Genomic DNA, 16575 nt, shown 5'->3' with positions numbered 1-16575 from the left:
AATTCTTTTATCTCTATATGTATATATGTTAATTCATTTTGGAGGCTCTAGGAGTTTTGCCCATTTATCAAGCTCGTCCAGGAATTTGTTTTTTCATTTATTTAATATTTATTTTCTTTTAGGGTTCTAAGCTTTAGGGTTGTCTTAAAACATTGACTAATTCTTGGACCAGAAAAAATATATATTTGACTAGAGAAGACGTGGCATGGAAACAAATGGTTTTTTTTTTTTTTTTAATAATAATGTTTATAGCTGTGATTTTATTATTTTTCCAAGTTAAACGGTTCAATGTAGCATAAAATAATAATAGGTGGCAATTCGTAAGATCTTGAGATACTAATAATTATTACATGACATTGTATACTACTAACAATATGAAAATATAAGTACGTCCATTTACCAAATTCATGTAACGTGATTTTAAATACTTTCGATTAAGGTGTTCATTATGATTTTGGAAAATGGTGTAATAAGTTATACTTGATCTTCATATTTTTATTGGTCTTTAATTTGATGACTAAGCATGTCATGTCATAACATGTGACATGATTTTAATTTGTAGTGGCACTTTCATTTAGATAACATGCTACATTATTTTACATATAATAACATCAATCTAGGTCTCTAGGATAAACTGATATCTTGGGCTGAAAAATGAGCTCATATTATTTGAAGTCCAACTCAAAATATTAGAATTAGAGAACAACTAAAGCTTTTAAGGATTTTTGATGTCTAGTTTCTATTCTCCATAGCCTTCTTTTATAGGGCTAAAAATTTAACTATCACTTAAATGTGAATTAACAATACACTATTTCGTAGCGCGTGCCTATATATTCTAACGCTGAAGTAGTTGATTGACGTGTCATTATGACTGCCCAAGTTTGAAGGCTCCTTGCGACATAGTAGGAAAAAACCTTCTCTATTCTCCCTTGATTACAAACAAGACGTTTCTTCGTATTTTGATCTCTCTACGTATTACGGTATGCTTAACTCTTTTCACCCTATATAACAACAATCATTTTTATTATAACAATATATATTCTTAATAAAATTACTCCTTTATAACATCTATCTTTTTCTTAGTGATACAATAGTCAACCATCTTTATACAAATAAAATCCTTAAGATTATCACTAATAAGTGTAGAGATTTTGGTAAATATTTTAATAGTTTAACATACGGGTTTATGATAAAAAGAAATAGTATTACTATTCTTATTATTTTTCAACTCAATCTTTATACAAAGTGTTGATTTTTGTGCATCTTTTTGGTCTTTAAACAGTTAATTTTTTATTTTATTTTAATATCAAATACTCAATAGTCTTCAATACCATTTTCAATGTTAACATGTGCCATTACTTGGAAAGAGTGTAATGTGAGTAACAAATTACTAATTTGATAAAACCAAAGAGAGGTTAGGAGGTCAGCGAAGGGGACGGTGGTGCATTTAGCATGAAGGTTAAGTAATTAATATTGTTCCATATTTTTATTTGTTATTTTTAATATATTAAAAAAATATAATTATTCTCTTATTTTATTCTTAACATAATTATTTATTTCTCGAATCTTTTCTTTAGAGAGATAAGACTATACACCACCAATTAATATAGGTATTTCGATAAAATATTTATATTAATCATTGTTTCTTAAGGAAGAAAAAATGAACGGAGAGAGTATTTTCTAATAGACAAACCTGAGTTGGAATCCAGTTCCAATACAAGCAGTTAAGTTTCCTTTATTTTAAGCTTAGTTAAGCAAAATGAGTTGAACATTTGAAAGATGCCAAGAAAAACATACTTTAGATCTAACTTAACCTAGAATTTAGCTCAAGAGGTAAGGACCGTCCATACCATATAAGGTGTATATATAATTTCCCGTCCCAAACCAGATGTGGGGCTGAACACTCATTCACATGTGGACTCTGGAGCATGGACGATGTAAGATGAAAATTCAATATCAAATAAACAATGAATTAAGAAAATCAAGACTTCAATATCATAACGAAAAATGAACCTTCAACCTAACTAACTGACTCTCAAAGTTTCATATTCCTATCAATCCATCTCTTGATGAGGCTGATAGACACAATAATCTTCGTTCTTCTGTTGTTTTTCCTCATCGTTACCTGAAATACAAAGAAATAGCCTCTCATACGCAGCAACCATTTTCGTTGCAGTAAACATCTTCAACCCTCTCTCCCTAGCAAACCCGCCTTTTTTCTCCAAATTTTTCTTTCCCCCTTCCCAAACTTCATACAAAACTTTCTTCAATTCGCTTACTGTAGGTGAAAATGTATAGCCCATATCTTCGTTGACAATAATAGAGCCAGTAAAACTTGCTAGTTTTGTCGCCATCACTGGCTTACCTGTTAAAAATGCTTCCAATGGTACTTGATCTAAACCTTGAGCTCGTAAAGTTGGGTGTACAAATATATCTATTGCATTATAAAACTCCGCCAATTGAGCACGTTCTAATGGTCCTAAAACCATCACATTTGGTCCTAGCTCTTTGTATCGATCACCCCATGGACCATTTCCAGCTATTAGGACGATCACACTATCCTTAAATGTCGAGTTCTCTAAGAAGATTTGTTGTAATGCTTCAAACATTAATGGATGCCCTTTATCTTTAACCAATCTACCCGATAATCCTAGGATTATCGATGACCTTGATCTATCTTTGTTGATACCTAATTTCAATAGAAAATCATTGCCTTTTGAGACATCTGGTTTAAAAATTTCCTCATCTACTCCATTTAAGATGATATGAACGCGTTCTTCTGGGATCATATAGATCCTTTTAAGTACATCTCCTACGTGATCACTCGTGGCAACATGGTGAGCATAGTATTGAAAGAACTTTACCTCTTCAACAACTTTCATCATTTTGCCATCACTAATCACTTGTTGTGACGATGAATCTAGAGGATTTCTTACGAGTTCTTGTATGATATCAGAATGTATAGTCTCATAAGCAATTCCATGCCAGCTAACCGCAACATTATTCAGGTAACTACTTGATTTTGTTAGTCTGAGACCTACACTCTCTGAATGTATAACATCAAAGGCCTTTGTCGTGTTTTCTTCTAAAAATTGCTTCCAAGCAACAACTTGATTTAGATATCCTGAACCTATAGGCCTCGAGATGTGAAAATGGAGATTACTCATGATACTTGGAATATTCGCGGATGAAGAAGTTGTGAAGATGTGAAGGTCATGTCCGCGTTTAGCTAAGGCAAGATAGAGTGTTAAGGCGTGTCGTTCCATACCTCCAGCTTGATTTTTTTCTGGCCATTTCCTAACAAAGAGACCAATTTTAAGGAGTCTTGTCTGAGGTGTACGACGTTGTTGTTTTGATGAAAAGACAAGTTGGTTCCAAGCTTTTGGAAATTTGAGGAGATTAATTGGTTCCATTGATAACACTTCTTTGTTATTTTCTACTTGATTATGACAATAGCCATAACCAATTGAATAAGACCAATAGAGAAGAGGAATGGATGAGAAGATTGATAAAAAAACAAGAATAGAGCAAGAAGATCTGAAATTGAAAGAAGTGGTTTGATGTTTTGCCATGACAAGAAGATGGAGTAGGAAGCAAGAAGATATTAAAGTGTACCATCACTATATCAAGCGTTTTGCTAGATTAAATGTAATTTATCTTTGTGATATGACTCAGTTTCTGATACTTTCCTTATATTTTAAAATCAAACACTTACACCCATTATATCACTATAAAAAATAAAGGTTATTTTCATTGCGAATCACTAAAAAAAATTTGTGCTATCAAATATGATTTGACATAATACATAAATATACTCTTTAACTTGATCTCAACTCATATTTATGCCCTTTAATTCTGTGTGTTCACAAGTAGGCACTTAAATTTGTATAAAGTTGAACAAATAGACATACATGTCCTACGTGCACACCCAAAGTTGAATGATATAATTGGAAATGAAATCAAATTAAAATGCACATTTATGTATTGTGTCATATGATTTTCTTACTTATTTTTTGCCTAATTAGTTCACTGAAAAAATGCATAATATATGGAAAATAGATTCTTACGGAATAGTAGGAAGTGTCCTATTTTTTTTTTATATGGAAAATGACTATTTTTTCTTTTCACACTAATTCAATTAAAATATATTAGGAAGTGTCCTAATTCTTTTTATATGGAAACATGGCTATTTTTTTATTTTCACACTAATTCAATTAAAATATATGTAGAAATAGCTACTTGACATTTTTCATCAGGAAAATAGTAATTTTTTAGTAGTGGAAATCTTACATTTACAAACCCCCATGAGATTTATGTGTAACCAAGTATATTTAAATGTAACTATTAAACAACAATTAAAACTAAAATAAAATGTTTCTACGAAGATAAACGAATTTATTCGTGCCTTCAATAAAAAAAGAATAATTTTCTTTAAAATGTTTATCTTTTGAAACTTATAAATATAGGAAATAAGCATAACTACATAATTTAAAAATGTTTATCTTTTGTAACATATATCAACCATTAGACATTAGTATTAACTTTCTCGCACTTTAAAAATATGTAAATTATTGTAATTTAATTTAATTTAATTTACGTATTTTATTACATATATTTAGCTGTTTTTTTTGTTATTCTTCTACTTCAAAATTTATCTTATATATACATAATTAGATAGATTTTTACTTATGTAGAGTTTTTTCATTATATAAACGGTTTAAATATTCTTAGAAAATAAGGATGTCAGTGGTAGAATTTTCTTAATAGTTAAAATAAAATAAAATATAGTATTGAGGGTATAAGTATTTAATTTTAAAATATAAAAATTTTATTGGTAACTGAGTAATAATCCAGTACAAAAGTGTTAAGTGTAATTAACTCTTTATTCTTTAATTAAAATAGTGTCTATTTCTGTTGCAGATCTAGCACGGAGCTTTATGTTGACCATAATGATTTATATTTAATCTGCGCACATTCTCCATAAATTTAAGTATCGTGTGGTTTTTTTACTACTCTTTTTCGTCTTAAATTATTTATCACAATTCTTTCAAATAATTATTTTTTAATAAATGTATTAATTTTAAAGTTGATAAGTAATTAAAATTCAAAAGCGGATTAAAAAGTCAAATAAGGAGCTCCTTTGTCTTCTTTTGTATCCATAGGCTGAGGAGCAAAAGAAGGAATCCGCCCAAGATATAATAGACATATATCTCGTAATCCGTTGTGAACCTTTTAATTAGTTCTCATATTTTGTCTATTATTCTTGTTTCTTGAGACTCTTCGAAATTTAATAATATAAGATGTCTAGGTATCCTCAATAGGTCGTTTTTTTTTTTAATGAATTTAGCTTTGTTTAGTTTCTTTCTTTCTTCTCCCTCATAGTCAAAGCTTCCTCCGTTTTAATGTTTTTTATTTGATTTGGAATTTAAAAATATATAGAAATTTTTAAACTTTGTGATATTAAATTAAAGACATGTAAAATAGATTAAAATATTTTTTAATGTTATGATCTTAAACATGGAAAGTTAATTAAAGAGTTGTTAATAAATTAAATAATATTTTTAAAATGACCCAGTAAGATAAACAAATTAAAAATTTAAGATTTGCTGTCTGAAATCTAAATCTTCTTTGCCCATTTATCAAGCTCGTTAGGAATTTATTTGGTATGTATTTTGTATTTATTTTCTTTTATGGTTCTAACTTCTGAGTTTGTGAGGTTATCTTAAAATTAGAGGTGAATTTAAACTTTTAGTTTTTTTGAATTCAAAATTTTATAATCATCATTTGTTAATAACTGAGTTTAAACTTAATATTTGTATATATTTAATAAACTTCTTTTAAAAAAATACATAATTTCAACAATACTAAATTCGATTGAATCCGTACCCAAATTTTTAGCTCCACCCCAACTTAAAACATTGACTTGAGAAGATGTGGTATGAAAACAATTTTGCGAGAGGGAATGATTTTTGTTTTTTTTTCTTTTATAAAGAAAAAATAACGAGATTTAATGATAGCTATGAAAATAAAAGCGGTTATGTTAGATATTAGGTTTGGATCATGGATCGTCCAAGTAGAAAAACCCGATCCGACCCAATTTTAATGGTGTAGCTGCAATTGAAAGATCCATAATTCATTGTTCTTGCATATTGCTTTTGGATTAATTTTTACAACCCCAAATATAATAAACTAGATAAAGTTTCATAAAAGAAAAAAAGTGAAGGCAACTAGCTAAACTAGATTCATCAAGGACAATTTACATGTTCTTTGCTTCAATTGAATCACAACAAAAAAACACTTAAACTTCATTTTTTCTATCTCTTTTTTTTGTTTTCATATTTATTTATTTTGTGGTTTCATTGACCAATATATACGACCCCCAACCATGCATCAAACAAAATAAAAGTCCCATTCCATATTTACCATGATGATTTTTGAACAAATAAAAAAGTGTTACACACGAACTATGAGTATGTATAACCAGCACTCTTCAAATGTTCATAGAAACTTGAGTATAATCATCAGATAATCCTCTTGTAGAGTAAAAATCATCATCCCCATCTCTCTCTTTTACTTCCTCAATCCTTTCCATTGCTTCCTTCATATCAAACCTCTTTTCCATATCAAGATCACAACAACCCAAAGCTATCTTCAATAACTTCATCATTTCCCCCTCTGAATTCGTCGTACCTCTCATTTCCTTCTCGAATACATCTACCTCCGTCATGTCTTCATTTACCACGGACCTTACCCACGTAGCCAAATCCGTGTCACTCCCCTTGCCTTGTTGCAAGAAATTAGACGGGAATTTACCCGTTATGATCTCGAGGATTAATATTCCAAGCGTCCACACATCGTTTTTACGTGTGATACGACCACTATGTTTGAATTCAGGAGATTTGTAAGCAATCATGTGTTCTTGAGCGTGTTCTAGGTTTACTACGGGTAGTAATGCATAGTCCGTGAGGAGGGGCTCGTAGGATTCATTCAGAAGCACGTTCGAGGACTTGAGGTGACCGTGGGGTGCTGTCAAGCTTGGTAGCTCGTTGTAGAGGTACAATAGTCCCTTGGCTACTCCCTTTACGATTTTCAATCGAGTTGGCCAATCAAAACTTGGTTGCCCCCGCGATTTATTACCTGAACAATATGTGTAATGAGATGATCACAGAGTTCATCATAGTAAAAACTTAATATCTTAGATGAGATGATCACACGTCAGATCATCACTCTAGCTAGTAGAGTAGGTAGAGAGAACAACAAATGAGCCCTCTTCAAAAGATTTGAGTTGCATATCTCAACTCTGTTTTGAAATGAATTGAATAAAACAAAGGTTAAAATAGATTAAGTTAATATAATAAACTGGTAGCGCAAATCATGATTTTATGATCTAATTTTAGCGCGGAAACTTAAAAGCATGAAATACGTACCATGAAGATGAACTGCAAGGCTGACATTGTTGACATACTCTGAGACCAAAAGCTTTTCCTCTTTCCTATAGTAAAAAGCTACAACAGGAAGCAAGTTCTTATGACTCAACCTACCTAGCCTTCTCATATGCTCATGAAAATCTTCCTTGCCTACATTATTCATTTGCCTAAATCTTTTGACAACCATAACACGTCCCATGCTTAGTGCAGCTTTATAAGTCGAACCAAATACACCGCTACCCAATATTTCAGCTGAAGCCTTAAGTAGATCTGGCAAATCAAATTTTTCAATATCATCTTTTAAGAATAGAAGTTTTTGTATTGGTTGTACTTCAGGCCTCTTATTATTATTTAGTCCACCGGTCCCCTCTGGAGACTGGTCAGGAGCAGGAGCAGCCATTGCTTGATTGCTGCCCTGTTCCATTTTGTTTAGATCTGCTGCTGCTGAGGGCGCCCCTGTTTGGTTAGTAGCGCCCCCTGCAGCTCCAGAGAGTGTAGGTGTTGGTCTTGTTTCTGTTTCGGGTGTCTGCTTGCCCCGACGAAGAATGATGATAACAACAACAATTGCTGCTACTGCTGCTGCAACTGCAATAACCACCAATATAATTGTCCAGAGAGCTACTTTTGGTTCACTCGTGCATTTCGATAATGGACCATCACAAAGATCATTACCTGTATTATTTTACCACATGAACAAAAATGAGACCATTAAAATTGAGATATTTAAAAACTATATAAAAATTGTTATGAACTACAATTCTTCTAATGTCAATATGACGAAGAACTATTGTTAGAATGTGGGTTAAAGCGCCATATGGGGAGTGTGCTGATCGTCTGCTAATATGGACTTTGACAATCTTTCCCTCGTGAGCTAACTTTTGAGATTTACTTAGACGCAAACGTCATATCTTTCTATGGTGTCAGAGTCAGGTTTATCCCCGTTTTGGGCTCCACGCTCCAGTTTGACATGGGCGTGAAAGAAGTGTTAAGAGTCTCACATTGATTGGAAAATGGATTGATGATCTGATAATATGAACTTGATCAATCCTCTCCTCATCATGAGCTAAATGTAGACATTTATGTACGTCGTAGCTAGATGAGTGTTAAAATGATTTCAAAAAATGGTATTTATCCTACACATGAAAGAGCAATGTACACAAAAAAATAAAATTACCTTCAAATGCTGAAGGTTTGAGACTAGCAAGGCCACGAGGAATTGGACCCTCAAGAGAGTTGTTAGCAAAATTCATATCCATAAGTCTCTCTTGAACAAAATCAGGTATTTGGCCTTCAAATTTGTTGTTTTCAAGTCTCAATTCTGTAAGCTTAGGCAATTGACCCAAAACAGATGGGATTTTACCACTAAATTGATTATTAGCAAGATGAAGTTTTTTTAACCAATGCATCCCTTCAAAAAGAGTATTGTCAATTTGGCCAGAAAACTTGTTATTTGTGAAATAGGCCGTTTTTAACCCTGCAAGTTTACTTAAATTCGGTAAAGGTCCTTCAAAATTATTGTTCATAACACTTATGGTCCTGAAATTAGGCAAATCTTTAAGAGCATCCACATCTATTGTCCCACTTAAGCCTTTACTCTCCAATTGCAACCCGAAAACGAATCCGTTTTCGCAAATAACATTATCCCAATTGGGTTTATCTGTATTTTTATCGCAAGGCGATACTTTCGTATTCCAATTAGCTGTTGCGCCATTTTTCTGCAAGGACTTGCTAAATCGAAAGAGGATTTCTGCCTCAGAACTATCCGATTTGATCGGGACAACGACTAGTAATAATAACACAACGAGGATTAAGAGATAGTGATGGTGATGACCATACTGGCGATTGTGGTTGCTATAACGATAAGCCACCGACATTGCATAGACTAGTTGTAGGGGTGCGCACACTTGTGGGTGCGCGCCCTTTACAAAGGGCAATTACAAATGAGAAAATACTATGATTTAGAGGGCATGCAAAAAGAATTTCAACATCTCTAGGGAAATGGGATTGTGTGGGCATGCATGGGGAAGCACAAAGAGGAGAGAGATGGGAGGGAGGTGAGGGAGAGAGAAGCTTAGAGTTTGAGAGGTGCTAAGAGTAAGCTTGGAGAAATGGACAAATGGAAAGTAGGGAGTTCAAAGTTGACAATGTCATCTATGGTCTTTGGTGTTACTTGAGAAAAATATGCTTTGCCATTGAATTCAATTATAATTCAAATAATATATATTCATCGCCTTCAAATATTTTAACTAGAGATCAAGGATATGTCATGCCTGAATTTCAATAAATATGTGTAATCTATTAAATTGCTATTTGAATTTTATAATTTAAAATATATTACGTTAAATGTAAAATTTTAAAAAAATATTGAAATATAAATAATAACATCATTTTTTTAAGTACTAAAAAAGAAAGTAGTACATATTGTTGAAACAAAAGGAATAGTAAAGAAACACAAAAACTAGTGTAATTTATTTCTTCCCCTATTAATATTGTCGAATATTTTGCTTTGAGTAGATAGAATGAAATCATGATATTTTTTCAATCACAATTTATGTGAATGGGTTTGGAGTGAAGGGTTAAAATATTGAATTTTCAGTATGAATTCGAGCATAAATTCTTCAAGGTGTCTTATATATTCAAAAACTATATAGATATACTATTATACCTTCAAGTTGTGTGAATGCATTTTCTTTTTAGTTTATTTCAAAAAGAACATCAAAATTTGAAAATAATTTAACTTAAACTTTTTATTTTATCCTTAATGACAAAATATCTTTTTGCCACACAATTTATTTATTTATATTATTAAAAAATCATTCATGTTACCCAAAAGTTTGACCAATAGGTTAAAAATGAGTTGTAATTTAGCCCGCTCATTTTAATATGAATTAGATAAAATACAAGTTATACCCATTTTTGGTTATTAAAGCATTTGCTCTTGTAGAACAACCTTGAATTAATCAATACCATATCACTGAATAGCACAATATTTGAAGCTATTTTTAAGTATATGCACATATTTATACAAATCACACCATCATTTTTTTTCTTGTAAATATGTCACTAGTGTTTTTAATCAGTAACACATTATGATTTGTATAAGCTAGCGTTTGACCATAGATTTTCAAATATTTTTGGCAAATATTATTTGTGTGAAAATTTGGGTGAAATTTCACCATGTGTTTGACCATAGTATTTGGGAAATATATTTCACTTTTTTAGAAAAAATATGATTTATACCCATAAGTTTTAAAAACTATCAAAACTAACCATAAGTTTGTATTACAAGTCAATTGGATCTTCGTTGCAACAAATAACAAGTAGTGTCCATGATACTGGAGTAAGGGTGGCAACGGAACCGGTACCGGTTCCAGTCCGTTACCGGTTCCGGATAGTACCGGTTAGATCCGGAATTGTTCCGGTCCGGGAGGGGTAACGGGACGGAAACCGGGATTTACCGGTCCGTCCCGGTCCCGTCCCGGTCCGGTCCGGTTCGTTTTTTTTTTTTTTTTTTTAAAAAATCTGAAAATTTGAAATTATAGCCGTTGAGAGCCGTTGGGCAACGGGTTTTGGGCCCCACCAACGGCTCTTTCACCCCATAACCCCCCATTTACACCTCCCTACCCCCAAACTTTTTTTAATACCCCAAACTTCTTAAAACTACATTTTCATCCTTTTTTTTAACTATAAATACTCCCAATCTTTCATTCTTTTCACTCACAAAAATATCTTCTAATCTCTCTACTCTCTAAATTCTCTTATTCTCGACTTCTCGTTAAAATTACGAATTTGGTCTTTGGAAATTGGAGCTTCAAAATTCAACTTTCAATTTTCGTCTTCCGGTCATACACGTCTACTTTTTTAAGTAGACGTTTGGTACATTCGTTCCAACTCACTTTTCATTTAGTTATTTATTTGTTTACATTTAATTATTTATTTTGTGAGTAATTAATCTCTAGTCTCTACTTATTTAGTTGTTTATTTGTTTAAAACTTTGCTAATCATTTTCGTATTATATATAATTTACTCACTTTTTATATTTGAATATGGATTTTGGAAAAAACATTATTGAAAAGGGTAAAACAACCATAGTTAATTCGTTCACTAATTTATCTAGCTCAAAATTCAAGAAAAATAAAAAAACCGGTAGTACTTCTCAATCTAAAACTAAAAAAACTTCTCAATTAAGAATAAATACGGATGATTATACGCATGTTGATGAAACTGTTTTTAATATTGATAGTAATAGTGGATTAGATCCTTATCATGAACATTTACAAAGAAGATTTGGTAATTTTGAAGAGGAATTACCTGAAGATGATGAACATGATGTTAATGATTATGTTGATAGTTTTGATAATAATGTTGATGAATATGATGATGATGAAACTGAGCCACCGTCGGCTACTAGTCCCCCTCCCAATCCCTCTTCCCCGGCTCCCGCTCCCTTTCGTTGTCCTGCTCCCATTCCCCCCGTGCATCCTAGGACTAAGGTAGAACGCGCTAAAAAATCAGTTGTGTGGCAATTTATGACTCAGAATGAAGATAAAACACAAGCTATTTGTAATAAATGTAAACATAGAATGAATCATAAAACTGTAGGAAAACAGGGTGGGACGGGACATTTGAGTAATCATTTAATGTCATGTTGTAAAAATGAATTTTTGCATGCTAAAGCTGTAGCCGAAGCTAAAAAAAATGGTACCACCCTTCCTGAAAATGTAGGAGTAGATGGCTCTAATATGGTCCAAACACAATTAAATCCTTCTAATGTTTCTGGTTCTAGTATACAACGGTCATATAGTAGAGAAAAAGATCTTGAAGAATTAGCTAAAATGATTGTTGTTATGGGTTTGCCATTTAGTTTTGCTGAAAATCCCGGTTTTATTCATTATATTCAAATTGTGTATAATCCACATTTTAAAGGTTTTACTAGAAATACAATTAAAAAGGCTATCTTTGATTATCAAGCTCAACATTTTCAATATCTTCGTTGTTTATTTTATTATAACAATTGTAAAATAGCTATTACTTCTGATATGGGCCGTAGTGTAAATGGTAATGATTATTTCACAATTACTGCGCATTGGATTGATGAAAATTGGACTTTGCAAAAAAGAATTTTAGGTTATAAATGTTGTGAAATGCATAAAACCGGTAGTTATATAGCTCAAACAATTATAGATGTTTTGCAAAACTATGGAATTTGTGATAAAATAAGTAGTGTCACATTAGATAATGCTTCTAATAATAGTAATGCTGTTGAAATACTAAAACCGTCTCTTTGCCCTATTTATATTGATGGTTTTCATATTAGGTGTGCTGCACACATATATAATTTGATTGTTAGAGATGGTATAGCAATATATGATGATGGTTGCACAAAAGTTGAAACTGCATGTCATTTTATTTTTAAATGTCAAGTTAAGTCTAGACGTAGAGATTTTGAAAATCGTTGTCGTGAATTTAATCTTCCACCTAGAAAAATTCCAAAATCAGTGTGTACAAGATGGAATTCTTTATTTGAAATGCTTGAAGTTGCTTATGAATATAGGAAACCTTTACAAATGGTTTGGAATGCTCATAATTCAAATATGACATATAGACTTGATGATAATGATTGGAATGACATAAAAGAACTTATAGAATTCTTAAAAGTTTTTTATTTAACTACAAAAAAAATATCTGCACTTTATTATCCAACTATTTGCTCTGTTTTACCTAATATTTGTGCTATTTCTACTAAATTTTATAAATTCAAAAATAAACCAAGATTTGAACAATCTGTTAAGAAAATGATTGAAAAATTTAAAAAATATTTTATTCCTATTCCTCAAATTTATTTAACTGCTTGTTTGTTAAACCCACATTACAAAGATGAAGGTGCATCACGAATGGTTGATAAAATATATTTTAATTTGGGTATTGATAGTGAAGATGATGAAACACCTAGTTGTCAAGATGTTAAAGATAGTATAAAAATTGAAGCTAGAAAATTGTACGACTTGTATAATTCTAATATAAGGAATGTAGTACATAACGAAGAGCCTCAAAGTTCTAGGAGTAGATATAATAATGAAGATGATATTGATGATATGATAGATTGTATTATTGAACTTTCTCATAATGATAGAAATGATTTTGATGCATATATTAATCAAAATACAGAACCTACTACTATTGATCTTCTAGAATGGTGGAGCAATCGCGGCAAAGGATTTCCAAAACTACAACCGGTTGCTCGAGATGTGTTAGCTATTCAAGCATCTTCAGTAGCTTCGGAAGGCGCTTTTAGTGCAGCAAGATTTCAAATTGGAGAGCATAGATATTCATTAGCAGCAGATAGCTTGGAGATATCCGTACTATTTAGAGATTGGATTAATGGCGAGAGAAGGAGTTATGGTCGTCCACCTCTACCGACCAAATTTGAAAATGACGTTGATGAAATAATGCAAGATTTTAGTGATGACGGCATTGATACAATGGAAGAAGTAGCTAATCAACCAATTCCAGAGCATGTTACTAGAGAAATGTTAAATGATTTAAAAAAAGATTTCCTTGGTAGCATGAACTATTAAATTTAAATGTCTATTAGTATGAGTATAATAATTCGAGGTTTAATTCAAACAGAACCCTTCCTAGAAGGTGGCTGTGTAGATTAGATTTTTTAATACTCTACTAATATTTTGTAACTCAACTTGTACTATTTAATAATATTAATAAAAAGTATAGGCTATTCGCCTTAATTTTTTTTATTATTGTCTTCAAAAGTTCAAATTTAACTTTTAAAGTGTGAAATTTAAACTTTTATAGTTTTAAAGTTTGAATTTAAATTTTCAATTTTCAAACTTTTAAAATTTAAAGTGTGAAATTTAAATTTTTATAGTTTTAAAATTTATAATTTAAATTTAAATTTTCAAACTTTTAAAGTGCGAAATTTAAACTTTTTATAGTTTTAAAGTTTGAACTTTGAATTTAAATTTTCAAACTTTTAAAGGGTGAAATTTAAACTTTTATAGTTTTAAAGTTTGAATTTAAATTTTCAAAGTTTTAAATTGTGAAATTTAAACTTTTATACTTATAAAAGTTTGAAAGTTTGTATTTAAAACTTTAAAAGTATAAAATTTTTAAGTGTAATGTTCATAATTTTTTAATTTTAATAAAAAAATTATAATTTATAATGGTTGGACCCGGTTTCCGGTCCGGTCCGTTACCGGTCCGGGAAGGGTACACGGATTTTTTTCCGAAATTACCGGTTCCGATCCGTCCCTGTTCTGGTTCGGTTCCGGCCCGTGGTGCCCAGTTCCGTTCCGGCCCGTGGTACCCGGTTCCGTTCCGGTTCCAGAACGTCCCGGTCCGGTAGTCTCGTTACCGGTTCCGTTGCCACCCTTATACTGGAGCAATGTGGTAGTTTGGAGTGAGTGCAAAACATCATTTCATACATCATGAAGTAGACAAAACACATGACTTTGTTACCCTGAGCCGATTGTTCATCATTTTCATCAACAATCATATCATCACTTTCATATTCATTGAATATTTCATCACTACTTTGGTATTCACGTAAAAATTATGTAATACAACGCAAACAACTAATATAGAGAGTGTTTTTGTAAAAGAAAAAAAGTTTAGTTAAAAATTTCAATTTTTAAAAGATCCCAAATAATGAGATTTGGCTCAAATACTAGAAAAAATTAGTATTTGGGAATTTGGAATATTTATCAAAAATATTTGCCAAATAATGATAAATTGTATGAATAAACACTATTTGCCAAATTTCCCTCCAAATATTACTTGAGAAATCTATGATCAAACGGGTCATAAATATGACGCAACGAATAGGATAAACTATAAAGACAGAATAAAATCAAACAACTGTAAAGAGGAAAAAAAAATATTTTTTCTCCTGCAACAAATTTTAAGAAAAAAAAACTGTCAATAAATATATGAAAGATGAAAACTTTGATAGCTCCAAGTCTGCATCTAAAAGCTTGAAAAAACCCTATATTTTGGGATTTAGCTCTCCTCCATTATCCCTTACCTCCATTTCGTCAAGTGCACCTCTAGATGAGAGGTATGTGTCTTATTTAAAAATTAAAGGTCAAAATTATATTACATTAACAAATATCATAACCATGGTTAAGTCAACTAATTTTAGAAAACTACTCTCTAATTTGATAAAAATTACAATATATTCCATACAAAATTTGATATTTATTAATATCATTAATTTCATCTTATACTTAAATATTAAATTGTGTGATATTTAATGTGAGAATCAACTAAACAATTTTCTGTACTAGTAAACTTTATTCTTGAAATATTATACTATGTTGAGAAACAAAAAAAAAAAGTGAAGAATTATCATGTTGAAAAAAAACCATAAAATAAAAGAACACAAAACAAAAATAAAAAATAAAAAGACAAAACATTTTTAGAATTAAACGATACCAAAATTATTCCAAGGAGAAATGTGGCTATTGTACGTTTGAAGGGAAAAAATATACGTTTTATAATTTTTTTTTTTTTGTGAAATAAAAGAAAACATTGTTTTAAATGCAAATGTTTTTGAAGATTATTATTTAAAAGATTAAATATAAACGTTTCATGTTTTACAAATTTATTATTTAAAAATATAAAAATATAAGATGAAATTAATGATATTAACAAATATCAAATTTTGTATGAAGTATATTGTAAATTTTAACAAATTTAGTTTTCTAAAATTAGTTGACTTAACTATGATTATGATATTTGTTAATATAATATAATCTTGACCTTTAAACATTTAATAAGACACATGTCTCTTATCTAGCGATGCACTTGGCGAAATGGAGGATAGGGGTAATGGAGGGGAGCCAAATCCCATATTTTGAGAGTTGGGAGAAAAATCTGGAACTCCTATAATTATTTCATATTTACCCATAGTTTATTCGTAAATACTCATATTTTAATGGGTCAAATATGAAAATAAGCCCAAGTATTATCCATATTTAAAAATTACTCATTCAACTCATATTTAATGGGTGGGTTAGTAAAAAATGGGTATGAATTGCCGCCACTAAATTCATGACCCAAAATTGAACATTCTCTTCTGCCAAGAATAAAAGCAGAGTAAGTGAACTTTATTGTAAGTAAAAATGTATGT

General features: G+C 30.9%; 2 protein-coding genes across 2 annotated transcripts; both read right to left on the bottom strand.

The window, feature by feature from the left end:
* Positions 1-1932: 1932 nt before the first annotated feature.
* Positions 1933-3578, bottom strand: LOC125866569 (uncharacterized). The gene has a single exon (XM_049546837.1). It carries the CDS (start codon positions 3570-3572, stop codon positions 2055-2057), a length of 1518 nt encoding a protein of 505 aa, XP_049402794.1. The 5' UTR covers positions 3573-3578; the 3' UTR covers positions 1933-2054.
* Positions 3579-6324: 2746 nt separating this feature from the next.
* LOC125869227 (pollen receptor-like kinase 2) lies at positions 6325-9478 on the bottom strand. The gene is made up of 3 exons (XM_049549795.1): positions 8602-9478; positions 7428-8099; positions 6325-7137 (listed from the first exon to the last, which is right to left on the bottom strand). Exons 1-3 carry the CDS (start codon positions 9299-9301, stop codon positions 6491-6493), a joined length of 2019 nt encoding a protein of 672 aa, XP_049405752.1. The 5' UTR covers positions 9302-9478; the 3' UTR covers positions 6325-6490.
* Positions 9479-16575: the final 7097 nt, after the last annotated feature.

This window comes from Solanum stenotomum, chromosome 6, assembly GCF_019186545.1.
Source record: "Solanum stenotomum isolate F172 chromosome 6, ASM1918654v1, whole genome shotgun sequence".
Taxonomy (NCBI): domain Eukaryota; kingdom Viridiplantae; phylum Streptophyta; class Magnoliopsida; order Solanales; family Solanaceae; genus Solanum; species Solanum stenotomum.
The sequence above is the reverse complement of the archived record's forward strand: the minus strand, read 5'-3'. Positions and strand labels throughout refer to the sequence as shown.